General features: G+C 37.5%; 1 protein-coding gene across 6 annotated transcripts in view; it reads right to left on the minus strand.

The window, feature by feature from the left end:
* Positions 1–20,058, minus strand: part of PLPPR5 (phospholipid phosphatase related 5) — a 156,629-nt gene that overhangs the window by 59,359 nt on the left and 77,212 nt on the right. For 4 of the 6 annotated variants that reach the window (XM_060202133.1, XM_060202132.1, XM_060202130.1 and 1 more), the window contains exon 4: positions 19,609–19,710. The exons of the other annotated variants lie outside the window; for them this stretch is intronic. In XM_060202133.1, the coding sequence (XP_060058116.1) occupies positions 19,609–19,710 (102 nt within the window). The remainder of the gene's footprint in view (positions 1–19,608; positions 19,711–20,058) is intronic. 6 annotated transcript variants of the gene reach the window in all.

Here is a 20,058-nt window from a genome sequence, read left to right on the forward strand (position 1 = left end):
CACTCTAATTTCATCTCAGGTAATTCACTTTCTAACAAAGTCCCATAATCTAGATATACACCAGTTTCTGCGAGAGAGAGCTTAAGTGCACACGTATCCATAAACTACTGCAAAATATATACCTGAAAGCAGAAGTACACTAGAGTTTGCAGTGAGTACCTCCCTAACACTTCCTCTCCACTATTCCAAGCTTGGGATCCATGATTGCTCAACAAATTGTTTGGCTTCATATGTTAACTCTCTTTTCAATCACCAGGTTCCAGATGCCACCAGGATGCTGGCTAGGCTTCAATGGATTGAAGACCCCACCAATGTGTCCTGGAGCTCAGCCTCCCCAGAGACACACCTTACTAGGGAAAGAGAGAGGCAGACTGGGAGTATGGACCGACCAGTCAACGCCCATGTTCAGCGGGGAAGCAATTACAGAAGCCAGGTCTTCTACTTTCTGCAACCCTCAACGACCCTGGTTCCATGCTCCCAGAGGGCTAGAGAATGGGAAAGCTACCATGGGAGGGGGTGAGTTATGGGTATTGGGTGGTGGGAATTGTGTGAAGTTGTACCCATCCTACCTTATGTTTTTGTTCACTAATCCTTTCTTAAATAAAAAATTAAAAAAAAAAAAACTATGGCCTTACACACTCCTGAGACACAGGGGTTTAGGAACTGACAGACCAGAGGCCAACTCACACCATAACTGAATAGCAACACTCAGGATACAGATTGCAAAAAAACAACACATATAATGGTTAAGCTAAAAAGAACCACTGCTTCAATGAATCAGAACAGAAGTGCAGAAAAAAAAAATCCCAAGTCAAAAGCAAATAAAAATGAGAAAAATATCCAAACATTAATTGATGAAATCATCACAGGAGTGAGAAAAACTTTTGAAGGAAATATTATCAGAAATGGAGAAAAAAACAAATGAGACTCTGAAAGAAAACATGAACTATCTTGAGGTAATTTGACTGTTAAAAGCTAAGATAGCTGAGTTAACAGCCTAACTAGCTGAACAAGCTAACACAGTGAACAGGGTAGCAAAATAGTTGAACTAAAGTAAACAGCTGAGGGGAGAAAGAGCAGAATAACTGAGGAGGAAAAGAATTAGGAAAACTGAAGATGAATTAAAGAAAAGTAAGGAAGAAGTAAGATAACTGAAAAAGAGGTTAAGAGACACTGTAAAAAAAAAACTGTGGCATATGGGATGACCTCAAATGTAATATTTAGTAATATTTCCATTATTGGCTTGCCAGAGGAAGAGAAGAAGGGTGAAGAAAACATACTTTAAGAGAAAGAATCAACCCAGACATAAAGATGTCAAGACACATCATAGTTAGAATGCAAAGGAGTAAGGATTAAAAAAGAATTCTGAAGGCTGCAACAGAAAAACAGACTCACATACAGAGGAAAACCCATAAGATATCTGCAGATTACTCCACACATACTATAAAAGACAGAAGAGTATGGCAAGATATGTATATCGTGCTCAATAAGAAAGACTATCAACCAAGAATATTGTATCTTGCTAGGCTATTATTTAGTATTAGATGAAGGAAGAAAAACTCTCAGACAAGCAATAGTTGAAGGAATCAACTATCATCAGACCTGCACTGCAAAAAGTTCTAAAAGGTCTCCTATAAACAATAACAACATCACCAAAAGCATGCCATAAGAAAATACTCAGAAAAGTTTAGAATAATAGCACTGAAATATTTTAAATCCACAATATCAATAAATGTCAATGACATGAATGTGCAAATTCAAAGGCACAAAGTGGGAAGATGGATCCAAAAATACAACCCAACCATCTTATCTGAAGGAATACCTAAGTCAACAGGAAAAACACAGACTCAAAATGAAAACTATCACAAAAACTAATGGAAACACACACACACACACACACACACACACACACACACACACACACGAGTAGCTATTCTCATATCTGACACAACAGACTTCAAAATAAAGTAACAAAAGATAAGAATGGACATTACATAATGCTCAGAGGATCAGTCAACCAAGCAGACTTAAGAATTACTAAAATTTAGTCACCCAAATTAGAGGACATCTATATATATATCAAACATCTACTAAAAGAGCTATAAAAATAAATCAATAACAACACAGTAAATACTGGGAGACTTCAACACCCTACTCTCTGAAATTGACAGATCATCTAGGCAGAAAGTCAATAAAGAAACAAAAGAATTATATGAAGCAATAGGTGGACTAGAAATATTGGACATTTTCTGGGTCCTTCACCCAAAGAAACTGGAATACACATTCTTTTCAAGTCCACATAGGACATTCTCAAGGACAGACCATATTTTATGCTACAAAGACATTATTAGCTAATTTAAGGGCATTGAAATCACCCCAAGCATCTTCTCGCAACAATAGAATTAAACTCACACTTAACAACAAACAGGAAATTAGTAAAAGTCCTCAAATATGGTAAATCAACAGTACACTACTTAACAACTACTGGGTCAAAGAGGAAATTAAAGAAGAAATTAAGATGTTTCTAAAATTCAGTGAAAATGAAGATACAAACTATCAAAATATTTGAGACACAATTAAGGTAGTACCAAGAGGGAAATTCATAGCCATACAGGCATGCGTTAGGAAACAAGAAAAAGCTCAAATAAACAATTTGACTACATACCTTCCAGACTTAGAAGAACAAAGGAATCCTAAAGCAACCAGAAAGACTGAAATAATTAAAATCAGGGAAGAAATAACATCAAAAGTAAGAGAATCTTCTCATGTGAAAACTTAGGCCTTGTTCTATTGTCTAATGTTGAGGTTGTTTTTAGGAATTACATTTTATAAACTTTTTCAAAATAAGGTAAACATCTATACAGAATTTAACATTTTACACAGAATATATTAAATATATTTTGATAAAAAGTACAGCATGAGTTCTGTTAGGAATAAAATATGAAACTGTTGTATCTCACCAAAAAAAAAAAATTCAAAAGTGAGAATAACTTTTAGAAAAATAGCTGAGTATACTGATGTAGAATAATGCTTGTTTTGGGTTGAAGTTCATTTAAATGTAAAGTTAGAGGTTGATTTATTAAGGGCAGTATGCCTCTCAACGACTTAGTAATAATGGCATACTGAATGTTGTCACTAATGTGGATAGAAGTAGAATATTAAAAGGAAAAAGTTGTCATTTTAAGCATATTTAGAACAGTAATGTAACTGTTTCCAAAGCATAACAATTGACATTACTGCCTCTAAGAATACCATGAATGTGAGAAACGTTAACATGTCATATAATAAAGGCAGTTCAGAAAAAAAAAAGTAAGAGAATCATACAAAAGGTCAATGAAGCTAAATGTCAGTTCTTGAAAAAAGGTAAACAAAACTGACAAACCTTTGGCTAGACTCACAAAAAAGGGGAAAAAAGGAAGAGGACTAAAATAAATAGGATTGTAAATGAAAGAGGAGATACCATAACAGATATCACAGGGATCCAAAGTATCATATAAGGCTTCTATGCTACCAAGCCAGAGAACCTGGAAGACATAGAAAAGTACTTATAAACATTCAACTTTGAGAAAGCATTGACAAACCAATCACATCCAAAGAAACTGAAATACTTATCAAGAAGCTTCTCAACAATAAAAGTCCAGGAACAGATGGATTTAAAATTCTACGAAACTTTCAAGGAGACTTAATATCTATACTTTATAAGTGCTTTCAAAATATTGAAGAAATAGGAGTAATAATCCCTTTCACTTTCTATAAAGCCAACATCATTTTGATACCAAAAAAAATAAGACAGAAATACAACAAATAAAGAAAACTATAGATCAATATTTTTGATGAACATAGATGCTAAAATACTGAACAAAACCCTAGCCAATTTGACACAGCAGTATGTTAAAAAAAAATTACACATCATGTGTAAGTGCAAAAATGGTTCAATGCAAAGCTGGTTCAATATATATGTAAATCAGTCAATGTGATCCAGCACATCAGTGGAAGAACAACCAAAACCACATGATTATATCAACAGATGCAGTGAAAGCCTTTGACAAAATTCAGCATCCCTCTATGATCAAAACACCAAAAGAAATGGAAATAGATGGTAGATTCATTAACCTAGTGGAGTCTATATACAACAAAAGGACAGCCAGGGCCGAGTGGTGGTGCCCATGTTACAGTGGCAAAGGACCCTGGTTGGAGCCCACGGTTCCCACCTGCAAGGGGAAAGCTTCACGAGTGGTGAAGCAGGACTGCAGGTGTCTATCTCTCTCTCCCCTCTCCATTTCCAACTGTCTCTATGCAATAAATAAATAAAGATAATAAAAAAAGGACAGCCAACATCATATTCAATGGTGGAAAATAAAAGCATTCCCATTCGGCTCAGGTATTAGACAGGGCTCCCCACTAACACAGCTACTACTTAACATGGTGTTAGCGCAGCTCTTGCAGAGGCAATCAGGAAAGTACAAGGAATTAAAGGGCTACAGACAGAAAGAGAAGAAGTAAAACCCTCAATATTTGCAGATGATATGATAGTATATAAAGAAATACCTAAAGAATTCAGCAGGAAGCTGCTGGAAATTACCAGAATATAGTTAGGTATCAGACTACACAGTTAACATACAAAAGTCAGTGGCTTTCCCTTATGTAAGCGTTAAGTCAGAAGAAGAAATTCAGAAATCAGTCTCATTCACTATAGCATCAATAAAATAAAATAAAATAAAATAAAATAAAATAAAATAAAATAAACCTAATGAAAGAAGTGAAGGACTTGTATACTGAAAACGGTGAGTCACTATTCAAGGAAATAGAAAAAGACACAAAGAAGTGAAAAGATATTTCATGTTCATGGATTGAAAAAATTACCATTATCCCACAGTCATATAAAAATGCAATCCAATTTCCTGTTAAAGTCTTAATAGAGTAGAACAAAAGCTGCAGATGTTTATCTAGAACCGGAAAATACTTAGAATCACTCAAACACTCTTGAGAATAAAAGAGAAGAACTGGAGGCATTATTCTCCCTGGTCTCAAACTATATTATCGGGCCACTGTAATGAAAACTGCTTTGTACTGGTACAAAAATTGACACATTGACCAGTTCAAGAGAATTGAGAGCCCAGAAATAACCTCCCACAATCTATTAAAAGTAGAAAAGAGAGTCTTTTCAGCAGATGATATTGGAAAATTTGGGTTGAAATGTGCAGAAGAATGAAACTGAACCACAACATTTCACCACATACAAAAGTAACTCCAAATGGACCAAGACTCGGATGTTAAACCAGAAACCCTTCAACACTTAGAGAAAAATATTGAAAGCACTATTTTCTATCTAAATTTTACATACATCTTCACTGATATAAATCCAATTGCAAGGAAAACAAAATAAAAAATAAATCCATGGGAAGGAATGTAGTGGTGGAGAAGGACCTAAGTGGGGGATTAGAAGGTCTTACAGAAAACTGAGAAATTTTGCACCTGTACCAATATTTTACTGTTTATGGTAAACCACTAATTCCCCCAGTAATTTTTTAAGAGGGTAAGGGAAAATGTGACATCATTTATTCAAATATGTCCAATTTCAAGGTGGATATTAGCAACCTTTTTTTATTTCTTCAAGATACAGACTTTCCTGGGACATAATCATTTAACAAAGATGCCACAAAAGGAAAAGAAATGAGCTTTTACTTAGGTTTAGCAATTCTTTCATACTTGACTAATGTATGTCCCTTTTAACCAGTTTAATGGTGTTATCCTTACAGAAATTCTATCATTCCAAATTTGAAGAAGAGGAAATTATGGCGTAAGAATCTACTAAGCAAGTTGAATACATGACAGGAATTGATTATTTATGCTTCTGTGCTTTTTAATTCACCTATAAAATCACCTAGCCTAAACAGATGTCAAAATGTAGTTAAAATAAAACACAAGCAGAAGGGGTATGACTTGAGCAGGATAATATCCACTCAGTTCTCAAGGGTCAATAAATGTTCACTATTTTAAAGGGAAACTCATTTAACTGTGATTAGCAGATGTTCACCGCATACAGTTCTTAGCCCAAAGATGGAGAAAACCAAAGTTGACCACATGATCCATAGTAACATATTGGTATTTCTCTCTTGCTTATACAAAAATATATGACAACTGGAAAACTTACACAAGAGCTTATCTTAGTTGCTTGTTTTTACAAAAATGTATAGTTGTTACATTGCTCATTAGTGTAAACTGACTCACATATTGTAGTAAATATCCCTTGTGGGCTAAGTTGAGAAAACATTGTGTAGTTGTAAAATAATACTGTTTTAAAACTGAATTAAAATTGAATGCCATTTCTTAGGCATTTACAATATATTTGGAACTGATTCTTCAAGAGAATACATCTAAGTCAGATTCAGAAAGGACAAGTACAAGAATTCATGTGAAAGGACACGGTGGGGAAAGGTGTCCTAGAGCCAGCGGACAGAAAAGTAACCCTGCTAGTTGCTTTCCAAAGATCTCTCAGAACATTACTGCAATGCATGTATTTTATTAATGTTATTAGTCTTAACTCATTTTTAGTTAATTTTAGTATTTGACTTCAGCACTAAAAATAATGAGGACAAAGAAGCCTAAATTAAGGTCTGTGCTTAGTTAGCACTGTGTCTGACACACATCAAACAAGCACTCAATAAGACTTATTAAGTAAAAACACAAGTAAGGAAATAAAGTAATGCAAAGTTATAGGGAATGGTATAGTTTATTCACTTTTGTCATGTTCACACACACACATATGCATATGCACGCACACTCACATGTACACACACGGGCCAGGTCAGGCGGTGGAGCATCTGATTGAGCTCACAAATAACCTCACACAAAAATATAGGTTCGAACTCCTGGTTCCCATCTGCAAGGGGATCATGAGCAATGAAGCAGTGCTGGAAGTCTCTCTCTCTCTCTCTCTCTCTCTCTGTCAACTTTTCACTTGACAAGTGGTCTATTGAAGGAATTCAATTGCAAGATTATGAAATTATACCTAGTCTCACCTGGTAAGAAATTAAATCAAAGACAATATTGAACTAACTAAAAGAGGTGACGATTTAAAGACAAACCTTAGGATTTTAAGAATGTAAAGGTGGTGGTCCATTAACACAACTCCTAATTTACCAGATGCTGGATTGAAACGAAACCAGGGAGCCACAGGCACAAAAGCCTTTTGCATAACTATTATGCTATCTCCTCAGCCCCAAATTTAGTAAATTTTGAGTGTCTACTATGAAAAAGCTATTTTATCCATTTTGGTTAGAATAGTGGATAAATATCTCTAACATATAAACATATCTATGTATGTGTATTTATTTTGGTTTGTTTGTTTGCTTTCATTACCAAGGTTATCTACTTCACTGCTCATCAAAGTTTTTCAGGGTCTCTCTGGTTGGGGTGATCTCCAGGGGAAAGGTAATGGACTGGTTCTTTCTTGCTCAAGACAGGGGTGACACGAAGTAAAAGACACCAGGGAGCTCCTCAGCGTGTTAACTCAGAACTCAGAACTCATTTATTAGCAAGGTGGACATGAGTTAAATAGAAAAACAATGAAGGGAATTATTGTTGAAATATGTCAGAAATTACAGGTTTCTTAACAGTAGGCATGCCCGTAAGGTAGGGGGCTGGTATGACAGGAATTGATGAGATACAAGACAGTTATTCTCCATGATGCAAGCAACTTAATTATCCAAAGGTATTTCAGAGAAGCATAGGGGTTAAACCCATAGGGTGAGACAGAGAGAAGATGGATATCAAAGAGCCATATAGTTTGGAATTTCTCTTGTCTGGGGTCTGAGGTGTGTGATGAAGTGTGTGATAAGGTGTGTTCTTCTGTGATCAGAAGGTGACTTTGAATAAGTGAATCTGCGGCCATGTGGCCTGCAGTTAATGGAGGGAAGTACTGGGGTTTCTGTGGGCCTGAGAGTCAAAAAGGAAAGAACCAAGTCTGAGTTTCCCCCCTTATGCTCACCTCGGTTGAGAGAGACTTACCAAGAGGTTATTTTCTCAGATCTCCATCCAAGGATGGGGGTGGTTCTCCCTAAGGTCTATCAGGCTTGCACATAGTCCCAACAAAAGTCCTGGTACAGATGAGCACTAGGGGTTTGAACCTGGAACTTTGTGTATGGTAATGTGTGAGCTCCCCCTAGTAGGTGAGGACCAGGGACTTGAACCTGGTTCCTTGAGATGGTAACATGCATTCTACTGGGCGCACCACCACTACCTGGCCCCCTGATACTTTATAGACACTTGGGAGACACCTTATTTAGTGAATGTAAACCAAGAAACAAAAGCTCACATTTGAGTTTAGTGATCTAGGTTGAAATTTCAGTCTCTTACTAATTAGTTCTGTGACCTCAAAAACTGCACAACTTAGCTGGGTCTTAGTTATTTTGTGTGTTAAATGAATTGTAGCAGTTTGGAGAGTGTTGTTACATAGCACCATAATGATCATTGCTCGATCTGTTTCTGGCACAACCCTAAAGGATTACAGTGTATATCTGGGTGAAAACTAAATTGTCGGAGAGAATAAATTAAATTGCCTTACTTATGGGCATGGAGATAAAAGTCCTTAAATATACTGTATTTGAAACAGAGAAAATGACCAGTCATTTTCTTAACACTACACTTGATGAAAACCTGACAAAAGATTCCATAACCACAAACACCTAATTTATCATGTAGTTGATGTCCTTGAATGAGCAGCACTAGGTAGTCACAGATAACAACCACCTCAGTGTTGAGGACCAGCTGGTATGTGCAGTTAGGATCAGAATAAGCTTGGTGACTCAGCTGTGCCCTGCACAATGAACAATTGATGGTTTGCTCTGGAATAACAGCCTCTTCATCACTGACACTTTTACCTTATCCCTAAAGTGCAGCTGAGAGACTGATTTCACATTTCTCTTCAGTATGACAAACCCTTTAAGTATATTGTACACATGGCATTCTGCTCATTGGCTGGAAACAACAGTTACTTGACATTTTCTGTCATCCTTGATATCAAGAACCACACATCTTCACCAATTAACGTTCATCTTTTTCATACACCAGATGAAAAGTGAGATAATTGTTAAAGACATGCTGTTGCTCTATTTATGAATGAGATTTAAGGAAAAGAAAACTATAACATGATAGAAATTATATGCAAACAAAAGATACTTAGGAAAGTCCAGGAATGGTTTGAAGAACTTCCTCATCTCTAAGACAGAAGTCATGGACATATGATCAAAAATCTCTCAAAGAACAAAAGTCCAAGGCCAGATGGCATCACTAATGGATTTTATAAAACTTTCAAAAGAGAACTAACATTCATACTGTTCAGACTCTTCAAAAAAAAAACCAGGGGGGTGGTCACTCTCAAAACATATTCTACTAGACTAAAATCATTCGGATTCTCAAAGCAGAAATGGATACTAAAAACAGAAAGTGATATAACAGTACCACTGATAAATAGTAACGAATAAATACATGTATTTTTTTGCCTCCAGGGTTATTGCTGGGGTTCTGTGCCTGCACTACGAATCCACTGCTCCTGGAGATCATTTTTCCCAATTTTTGTTGCCCTTGTTGTTGTTATTGTTATTGATGCTGTTGTCAGATAGGACAGAGAGAAATTGAGACAAGAGAAGACAGAGAAGGGGAGAGAAAGACACCTGCTTCACCACCTGTGAAGTGACTTGCCTGCAGGTGGGGAGCTGGGACTAGGACCAGGATCCTAACTCCTAGTCCCTGTGCTTAACCTGATGTGCTATTACCCCACCCCCATAAAAAAATCTTAAGAGATACATTTTGGCAAATTGATGCAACAACGGAATAATAGGAAATTAGATTGGAGAGATTAATAGTACCTAGATTACCAAAATCTTTGTCCATCAAGTCAGTGTGTCAAAATTTACTTAAAAGGAAATGGAAAAACATTTAAGGAACATAAAGGAATGACAGGAGGAGGTCTGAATGTTAATGTATCACTTTGGCTGAAGTGATTCTAGGTATGAGATTACCATGTCCTGATTTGGAGTAATGGCTGCAGTCATGAAACATGGGTAGATATTTTAGAAGCTGATTTGTTAGTGAAATAAGTATATGTGTGAGCACAGGTGCATATGCATGGACACCTACTAGAGTAAATGAGTTTGAATTAAGAGGAAACTAGTGGGGGTGGAAAGGAAGGTGAGTAGGAGTAAAGCATAACTAGTCTCAAGCGTCAGTTAACAGAAGCCTCCAGAGAGAAAACTGTCAAACCCTCCTGGAGGGAGAATTATGCTCACTCACACACAACCAAGAATGAAAATGCTTTACTTCTTTTCCTGTGGAAATACTGTATTCCATCATAGTTACAGGACAATATTACTATAGTATTCCATGAATTTAATAGCCTTTTGAGGGCTGAACTAGGTATGATAACTCCATAGATGATATGACTGTCACCAGATGACAATTTCAAACAACTGAGTTAAAACACTAGACTGGAACTCCATGAAGCCTAATAATTTTTGTTATGTTCCTTACTCTGTATGCAGCTCCAGCATAGCTGGGAGTATGAAATGAAATGTGCTCAATAAATGAATGAAGGAACACACTGCTCTGGAGATCTGGATTTGTGTCATTATTGCACTATTTTCAGCACCTAGTCAGAACAAAAATATACATGCCAAATTCCACCACAAATATGTGTTATACTAGTTATTTTTTTCAGGTCAGTAGTAATTTTTTTCCCCTGAAATTACCTGTAGGAAGTTGAATATTTTCCAGGAATTGACTGACTTTTTTTCTAAATTCATTTGACAGACTGTGGCAACAATCTTTCTTTCTTAACTTTACCCGTTAAAAATCTGCACATTGAGCCAGGCAAATAGTTCACCTGAATAGTGTTCCTGCTTTGCCATGCATTCCACTCAGATTCCAGCCCAGCCCCTCCTTTGCCAGAGGAAACTGGTGCTCTAGTCTCCTTTCCTTACTCCTTCTTTCTCTGTCTCTTTCTTTCTGAATGAAAGCACTAGATAGCCTAGAGAAGTTAAGCTCCAATAACAAACACAAAACAAAACAAAGCTAAACAAATAAAAAACAAAACAAAACAAAAAGTGAACCAGGCATACCACCTCTTTGCTTCCTATACTTACCGTGGTATTAGTCCTGTAAATTAATATAAAACATACTTTTAGTCCTTTTAGACACTAATAACTGATGACATGAAAGATTACAGACACACCCAATTTAAATCCATGGACTTAAAAGAAATGATAAACCAACAGTGCTAAAGAATTCTACGTATTGTGTGGCTAATGACCTGATCAATTTAAGTCAATAGTTGATGTGTGGTAAAGCAACCAAGCAGAAAAACAAAAACTAATGTCAAGGAGCTGGGCAGTGACACAACTGTTTGTAAAGCACACAAGTTGCTTCTTTTTTTGCCAGAGCACTGCTCAACTTTGGCTTATAGTGGTGCAGGGGACTGAACCTGGGACTTCCAAATCTCAGGCATGAGAGTCTCTTTGCATAACCATTATGCTATCTACCCCCACCCCAAGTTGTCATTCTTGAGGATCCAGGTTAGGGTCCCCAGTTCTCACCTGAAGGGGAGAAGTTTCACTAGCACTGGAACAGTTTTCAGGCTCTCTCTTTCTCTCCCTCTCTCTCTTGTCCTGTTCTACATTAACAAAAATAAATTAATAAAACATTAAAAACAAATAAAACATTAAAAATAAACAAGCTAATATTATCTTAGGTTTGTTATTAGTTACCCAAATTTCTAGATAAGTAGAAAACATATCTGATTTTTGACATTCTTTTGTAGTTCAATTTATAGAATTTTTATGGTCATAAATTTATGAAATTATAGAAGAAAATTCACAGAAAATTCAGGTGCTTCTCAACTATAACCCAAGAATTCTTAGAAAATTCCAAATATTTAATAAGAGGAAGATGGGGGCTGAGAAATAAGAAGGGCAAGTTACATAATTAAATACTAATAGGACTGAATATTTATAGATTCTAGAGCAAAATAAAATTAAGAGGCTCCTGATTCAAAACTCTCTAGGAATGTCAAGACAGAGACAGAAGAGCATTAAGCCAAACATGAGGCCCTCCTGAACACAAGGGTTTGTGGGCAGTACAATTTATTTACATTAAGTCAACTTTGCAGTTTATAATTACCAATTTAGAAAGTTACTTGGGACATTACAGGGAGAATGAATTGATTATAATGGGCAATAAAAAGGACACACACATACACACACACACACACACACACACATGGATGCACACACACATGCAGGAGATGATAAGGGTATGAACCCAAATTTGTATATGATGAAGCAGAAAGAAAGTTTGGTCATCCTCTGTCAGGGTTCCTCAGCGGGAATGAGCCAGCTAGGCTCACACTACTATGTCTGGCCTGTTGGCCACCAGGAGACAGACAGACAGTGGGGAACCTAGGGCTAGTGGAGGCAGGAGCTAGTTTGCTAAAGGGGTCTTCTAGCTACCATGGCGGTGGACAATACACAAACCTCTTTAGGGTACAGTTGCGGGGAATGGAACAACTTTATTGACACAGTTACAAGTTTATAAAGGGGTAGCTGTGCAGGGGAAGTAGTCAGCTGGCCAATGAGGTCACTTTCTCCTTATAATGGAAAAGAGAGCAAGGCAATGAGAAGGTATGGATGGTGATGCAGGGATGGGGAAATAGAAGTATAAGGAAGGTGAAGCCCACCAGAGGGAGGAGGGGTAGGGTGATGCAGTGAGGCTGATAGGAAGGTTGGAATTCCCCTATGTACTCTGGCCACTTCTGGGGAGTCTGACAGACGAGCTTCTGGGGGGTCAACCACCCATGCCCAAACACACATCAGACCACAATCCTCAAGTCACATCTTCTACAACTGGTCAACTTTGCTATTTAATTTATCAACTTTAAGTATATTTTTAAATATTCTCAAAGACATAACCTTAGTACCAGGGAGTTTCAAGAAATAACAGTATCCAATAAGGAAATCTGGGCCTGGGGAATGCATTAGCACTCTGCAAAAACTTTCATATCTGATGTCATGATGTTCCAGGTTGAATGCTTCCTTTAGTGTTCATTATTGAATGACTCCACATATTGATTTATAGCTCAGTCTTACAGGAAACCAGCAGTGTTAGAACACTATATTTTGCACAGGATATGTGAGCAAAGAAGGGCAGTGCTGCAAGTCAAAGTTCCACCCAGGAAATTACAGTGATATCTATCAGGCAACAAGTTCAGTATCTTGGAATTCTGAATGGTCAGCACCCTGGGATGCTGGGTGCTTAGAGATGGCAGTTGAAGGGAATGATTCAGAGCACAATTGGAAGGCATTTTGGATGTTGATTTTGGGTCCAGCATATACTAGCGGTAGGTAAATTATAAAATTTCACCAAGCCTCATTGTTTTCATCTTTAGTTTGAGAATTGTGGTTATTACCTATAACGTACAAGTGTGAGAACTGAACAAGATAATCTTTGTGAAGTACATACACAGAACTGACACACAAAGTAAAATGTTACTTATTGTTTAGTTGTTCACAAATTGCAACACATATTTCCTAAGGATAGGGAAGCCAAAAGGGTCTTAAGGTTTAGGACTTGTCAGAGTATGAATGGAGTATTCTATAGTTGGTTGTTACAACATTCAAAATTGGCCTATAAAAGATGCCGAAGATATGACCAAACATAACCAGAGACTCACTTTGGGACAGGTACATGGTGACTCTAACTCAGCTGTCTGCATCACCACAGGATGCATATCAAAGACTTTTCAGGTAACGTCTTCAATTATGATACTGATTAAAGGATTTCCTAGTGGACTTAATTTCCTTGAAGAAGCCTTTCCTCATAAGAAGGGCTTATGAGGCTTTATAAAAATATCAGTTAGCCCCCATCACCTCTCTAGGCTCTGATGGGGTTATCATAGCACTACTTTACACCCATGAGAATGTCATACATTAGAAAGGTCAGTAAGAGCAAATGTTGGAGAGGATGTAGGGTAGAGGGGACACTTTTGCACCATGGCAGGACTGTAAATTGGTCCAACTTTTGTAGAACAATGTGGAGATTTCTCAGAGCACTGTGAAAGGATCTACCCAGCAATTCCTCTCCTGGGAATTTACCCAAAGGACACAAAAATATCTGTCAGAAGATATTTATTTATACCTATGTTGGTAGCAGCATACTTTATAATAGCCAGAACTTGGAAGCAACCTATATGTCTAATGATAGGCTTAAAAAAATGTGGTATATATACTAGATGGACATTATCACTATTTAAAATGATGAAGTCATCTTTTATGCATTATCTTGGATGGAACCTGAATACATCATGTTGAGTCATACAGGTCAAAAAGAGAAAGACCAATATGAATGATCTTACTTATAAGTGGGACTTAATAAGTAAAGACAGGGAGGGAGAACACAATATGAAATGTGAACTGGCATAGTGTGGTGCATCAAAACAAAGGATGAAGGGGGAGGAGAGGGAAGTGGGGTGGAGCTGAGCAGAATTTTGGTATTCCGATGCACAATGATGTAAAATGACCTTGATTGTGTAGGTGAGAATGTTCTGAAGAGAACTTTCACAGTGAGAGGAGAATTGAACTCATGTGTCAATGACTACAATGTAAACCATTAACCCCTCACCCACCACCCACAGAATAAGTGATTTAAAAAATTAAGATGGAAGCAGGAAGATAACACAGCTCCTTAGAGCACAGGACTTGCATGTCTGAGAACCCAGGTTTAATTCTCAGCACTGACATGCCAGAGGTGTACAGTGCTCTGGTCTCTTCCCACTCTCCTAGAAGTAAACAAAACTTTTAAAAAGATAAAAAAAAAAAAGAAGTGAAGTCAAGTTTTCTTTTTCCTTTGAATTTAGCAGAAATTATAATTTGTAATGATGAAATAACTTGGTTATAACAATGAAATAATGTAAATGTAACTTGCTTGTAATAATGAATGTAAATGTAGAGTATTTTTGTTGGGTAAATAAACTTTAGTTCATTTATGAAATTATTGTATTAAAATGCTATCTCTTTAAAATTAAAATAAAAGCTGGGACCAGATATCCCATGTGAATACTATGTACTATGGTTCTGGAGGACAATTAGTGCTATGATGTTTCTCTCTCTCTCTCTGAAAAATTAAACTGGAGTGCTATAATCATCATATGTGAAATCCCAGCATCTCAATTAAAATTTAAATTTGTAATTAAATTTAATTTAATAAGAATTAAATTTTATTCTTATTTATTTTAAAGCTGAAAATAATGATTATACTGTAAACACATAACAATTACTGAAAATAATTTTATCATGAAGAGAAAGGGAGGTATGGGCTAAAGAGACAGGATACTGGGTTTGCAGGAGATTTTCATGCTTGAGGTTCTAATGTTCCAAGTTCAATCTCTAGCAACACGGTAAGTCAGAGCTAAGGAGTGCTCTGACCACTCTATCTTTCTCTCTGTGTTTCACTTTCATTAAACATAAATGATACACACACGCACACGCACATGCACACACACTAAGTATAACAAATGAAAATAAGTAGAATAGTATTAATTAACAGTATGATGAAACAATTTTTTTTAAGAAAAGGATCAATTGGCGGGGAGGAGAAAGCATAATGGGTATGCAAAGGGACTCTCATGTTTGAGGTTTCAAAGTCCCAGGTTCAATCCCCCACACCATCAAAAACCAATGCACAAGAGTGTTGTGTTTAAACAAACAAACATTGATTTAGGTCACAAAGGGAAAGAACATATTGTCCACTATAGCTCATCTGAATCCTCTTCTCATGAAGGAGAAATGCCACACATCGTGCTTCTTTATCCCATCCAAAACCTGGATAAAAGAGCTGGCTATTGCTTTTTACGAAGTCAAGAAAAGCAGGCTGCTGACATATGATCTATATTCAGTCAATCAGATGTGCCTGCAAGTAACTCAGAGACCGATAAAGGGAAGCATCCATTCCACGGATAGCTGCAGTAGTGGTCATGCTGGAGGACAGCATGCAGCAGCTGTGACACCCAGGGATCTGAGGCACAGCAGTGTGTCCTCACCACACCTTTCCTCTAGTCTTACTCTGGTGCTGACTTCACAGGCAACACCAGTTCCTGAACAGTACCTGAGCTTAGCCTTTCATCCTGTCTTTTCACTTCACCGTATTTAAGTCAACCAGATTTTTATTTATTTTGTTATTGATGGGGCTCAGTCCCAGCACTACAATTCCACTGCTCCTGGCGTCCATTTTTTCCCTTTTTCTTCTTACTTTCTGGTTTTTTTTTTAAATTTTTATTTTTTACTTATAAAAAGGAAAGATTGACAAAACCACAGGATAAGAGGAGTATTATAACTCCACACATTTCCCACCACCAGAACTCTGTATCCCATCCCCTCCCCTGATAGCTTTCCTATTCTTTATCCCTCTGCGAGTATGGACCCAAGGTCATTGTTGAGTGCAGAAGGTGGAAGGTCTGGCTTCTGTAACTGCTTCCCTGCTGAACATGGGCATTGACAGGTCCATCCATACTCCCATCCTGTCTCTCTCTTTCTCTAGTGGGGTGGGGTTCTGGGCAAGTGGGGCTTCAGGACACATTGGTGGGTTTGTCTGTCCAGGGAAGTCTGGTAATCACTAAAATAAGAGCAGAAATAAACAACATAGATAATAAGAGAACCATACAAAAGATCAATGAAGCCAAATGTTGGTTCTTTGAAAAATTAAACAAGATTGACAAACCCCTAGCCAGACTCACTAAAAAAAAAGGGGGGGGGGCGTAGACTCAAACAAACAGAATTGTAAACGATAGAGGAGATATCACAACTGACACCACAGATATCCAGAAAATCATGTGAAACTATTGTGAAGAACTATATGCCACAGTGGTCTAGGAGGTGGCGCAGTGGATAAGGCATTGGACTCTCAAGCATGAGGTCCTGAGTTCAATCCCTGGCAGCACATGTATACCAGAATGATATCTGGTTCTTTCTCTCTCTCCTATCATTTCTCATGAATCAATCAATAAAATTTTTTTAAAAAGAACTATATGCCACCAAGCTAGAGAATCTGGAAGAAATTCCTAGAAACATATATCCTTCCAAAACTGAACCAAGAAGATCTACAAAACCTAAGTGAACCAATCAAAGACAAAGAAATCAAAACAGTTATTAAGAATCTTCCCAACAACAAAAGTCCTGGATCAGATGGCTTTAAAAACAAATTCTACTTTCTTTCTGTTTTATTCAACAGGACAGACAGGAATTGAGAGGGGTGGGGGAGATAGACAGGGAGATAGAAAGATAGACACCTGCAGACCTGCTTCATGGCTTGTGAAGTGTTCCTGCTGCAGGTGGGAAGCAGAAGCTTGAATACAGGTCCTTGTGTGGGTTCACTGCCCTGAACCCCCCACCAGATTCACCTTCTATTATTTGTAATCAAGAGGTCTATTCAATACTTAAGTGGTGAATAAAATTTCGACCAGGCAAATATGGAAGAAGTAGCTGGAATAAATATTTTAAAAATTGCAAATGATTTGGAAATAAATGCATAAATATAAAAAAATATATCTTGGGATCAATGACTAAAAAAATGGCCTAGTGTGAAGTGAGTTCATATTAACTGATACATTTGCTGACGAAAGAGGGCATTAGAAAGTGAAGGAGGTATCTCAAGTCAATCTAGGTGACCATAATGACACACCACATTGTGGACACCTTTAACACAGTCTCTTCTCACAGTTTTGGAGGATAAAAGCTTAAAATCAAGAGCCAGTATAGTTAGGCTTTGGTGAGAGCACTCTTGCAGGTTTGTAACACACTGCCTTTTTGATATGTCAGAGAAAGAGAGGGAGAGAGGAAGAGAAGGAGAGAGGGAGAGAAGGAGAGAGAGAGAAGAGAGAGAGAGAAAGAGAGAAGTGCCAGTTTCTTCTTCATATAAGAACACTAATACACTATTAAGTCCTCACTCTTGTGACCTCATCTAGACATTACTGACACTCAAATACTCTATCAATTGGCATTCAACACTTCTAAACATGAATTGGGGTTGGGGTAAAATGCAGTCATAAAAGGAGAAAAGACAAAATTTCATCAGGCCTAAGAGGGTCTTACCTGCCATAGGTAGTTGTGTGGCCCTGAAAAACAGTCAAGAACAGGCAACAGAAAACACCTGAGCAGAAAGAGGCTTGTTTAGAAGCCATGCTTTTAGAGTGTTACTCCAATGGCATAGACCAGAACCAACAGGGTGAAGAACGATTTTAAAAAAACATTTTTTTATTATCTTTGTTTTATTTACTGGATAGACACAGCCATAAATTCAAAGGGAAGGGGATGATAGAGAGGGAGAGACACCTGCAACACTGCTTCACCACTTGCAAAGCACTCCCCCTGCAAGTGGGGACTGGGGTCTTGAACCCAGGTCCTTGTGTACTGTAACATGTGCACTCAATCAGGTGCGCCACCACCTGGCCCAAGAAAGATTTTTTTAAGAGGTTCGTTTGAGTGTCTCCTTGAATATCAATGTGAATGGCATAAAGGAGATGAATTAAAACAGCAGAAGTAAGGGGAGGTGGAGAAGGAGAGTCTGGATTTGAGCATAATTTCAAAAGTGAAACCAACAGAATTAATCAGACATCTGGATGTGGGGGTGTGGAAATAGGAGGAGTTGAAGCTGACTCACAGATTTCAGGCTTGGATAACTGGGAGGATGTGAATGTCAATAATCAAATCAGAAAACACAAAAGCAGGAACCAGTTTAGAGCCATGGCAAGATTATGATTGTGTTAGAAATGGTAAGTGTAAGGAAACAATAGAACACCATCTAGATATATTTAAGTTAGAAATAAAATCTGGAGCTTAGGAGACAAAAGGTCAGTGAAGGAGCTTTTGAAAAGACATGGAGGTAGGAATGAATGAGATCACTCCTAGGCGAAATAACAGGGAGGAAAGACAGAGGTCAGTAACAGAAACTTGGTAAATACCGGTTTTCAGACATTGCTGTAAAGTACTTATTGAGGAAGGAGCTAAGTTTAAAATATTGTTCTCAAAGTTTTAAAAAGTGAAAAGTTAGAGACATAAAAACGGCTCATCTGGATAGTGTCTTGTCTTGCTATGTGTGAGACTCAGGTTTGAGTCCAAATTTCACTATATTGAAGGAAGTTTCAGTGCTACAGTATCTATCTATCTATCTATCTATCTATCTATCTATCTATCTATCTATCTATCTATATATCTATCTATCTATCTATCTATCTATCTATCTTTAATTTAAAAGGGGGGGAAGGTGGGTGGTGGTACACCTGGTGAGCATACATATTATAGTGTGCAAGGATCCAGGTTCAAGTTCTGAGTTCCCGGAAGCTTCATGAGCAGTGAAGCAATGTTTCAGGTATTTCAGGCTCTCTCTCTCTCCCCTCTCCTGTTGATTTCTCTGTCTCTATGCAAAACAAACAAACAAATAATAAAATTAATGGAGAAAGAGAGAAATAAGTTCAAATAGGAAGCTATGCTCAAAGCTGTCAGTGTTGGGGACCAGCAGGCAGTGACACACCTGGATGATCCACAAGGACCTGGGTTCCAACCCCACCTGCACAGAGGAAGCTTCACCAGTAGTAAAGCAGGTCTGCAGTTGTCTTTCTTCCTTTTTGCCTTCTGTTTCCTTGCCCCTCTCAATTTCTCTCTGTCTTATCTAATAAAAAAGAAAGAAAAAGAAAAAAAGTGGCTGCTGGAAGTAGTGGATTCATAGTGCAAGTACTAAGCCCCTGCAATAGCTCTGGTGACAATAACAAAATAAAAATAAACAAACAAACACAACCTGACAGTGTTGCAGAGAGCAGTACAATAAGATCTGAATGAAGTTCTTGATGGCAAGTGGATGAGGGCTAAGTGGTTTCTATAGATCATATCGTGTGGGCAAAACCAAGATTGTAACTGGTTTGTAAGATGAAGAAGGGTAAATTAGTCTTTCTAGTCAGAGACAGAATGGTAACTCAGGTTAATGGAATTTTTTTGTGTACTTGGTTTTATTTTTTGATAG

This window comes from Erinaceus europaeus, chromosome 11, assembly GCF_950295315.1.
Source record: "Erinaceus europaeus chromosome 11, mEriEur2.1, whole genome shotgun sequence".
Taxonomy (NCBI): Eukaryota; Metazoa; Chordata; class Mammalia; order Eulipotyphla; family Erinaceidae; genus Erinaceus; species Erinaceus europaeus.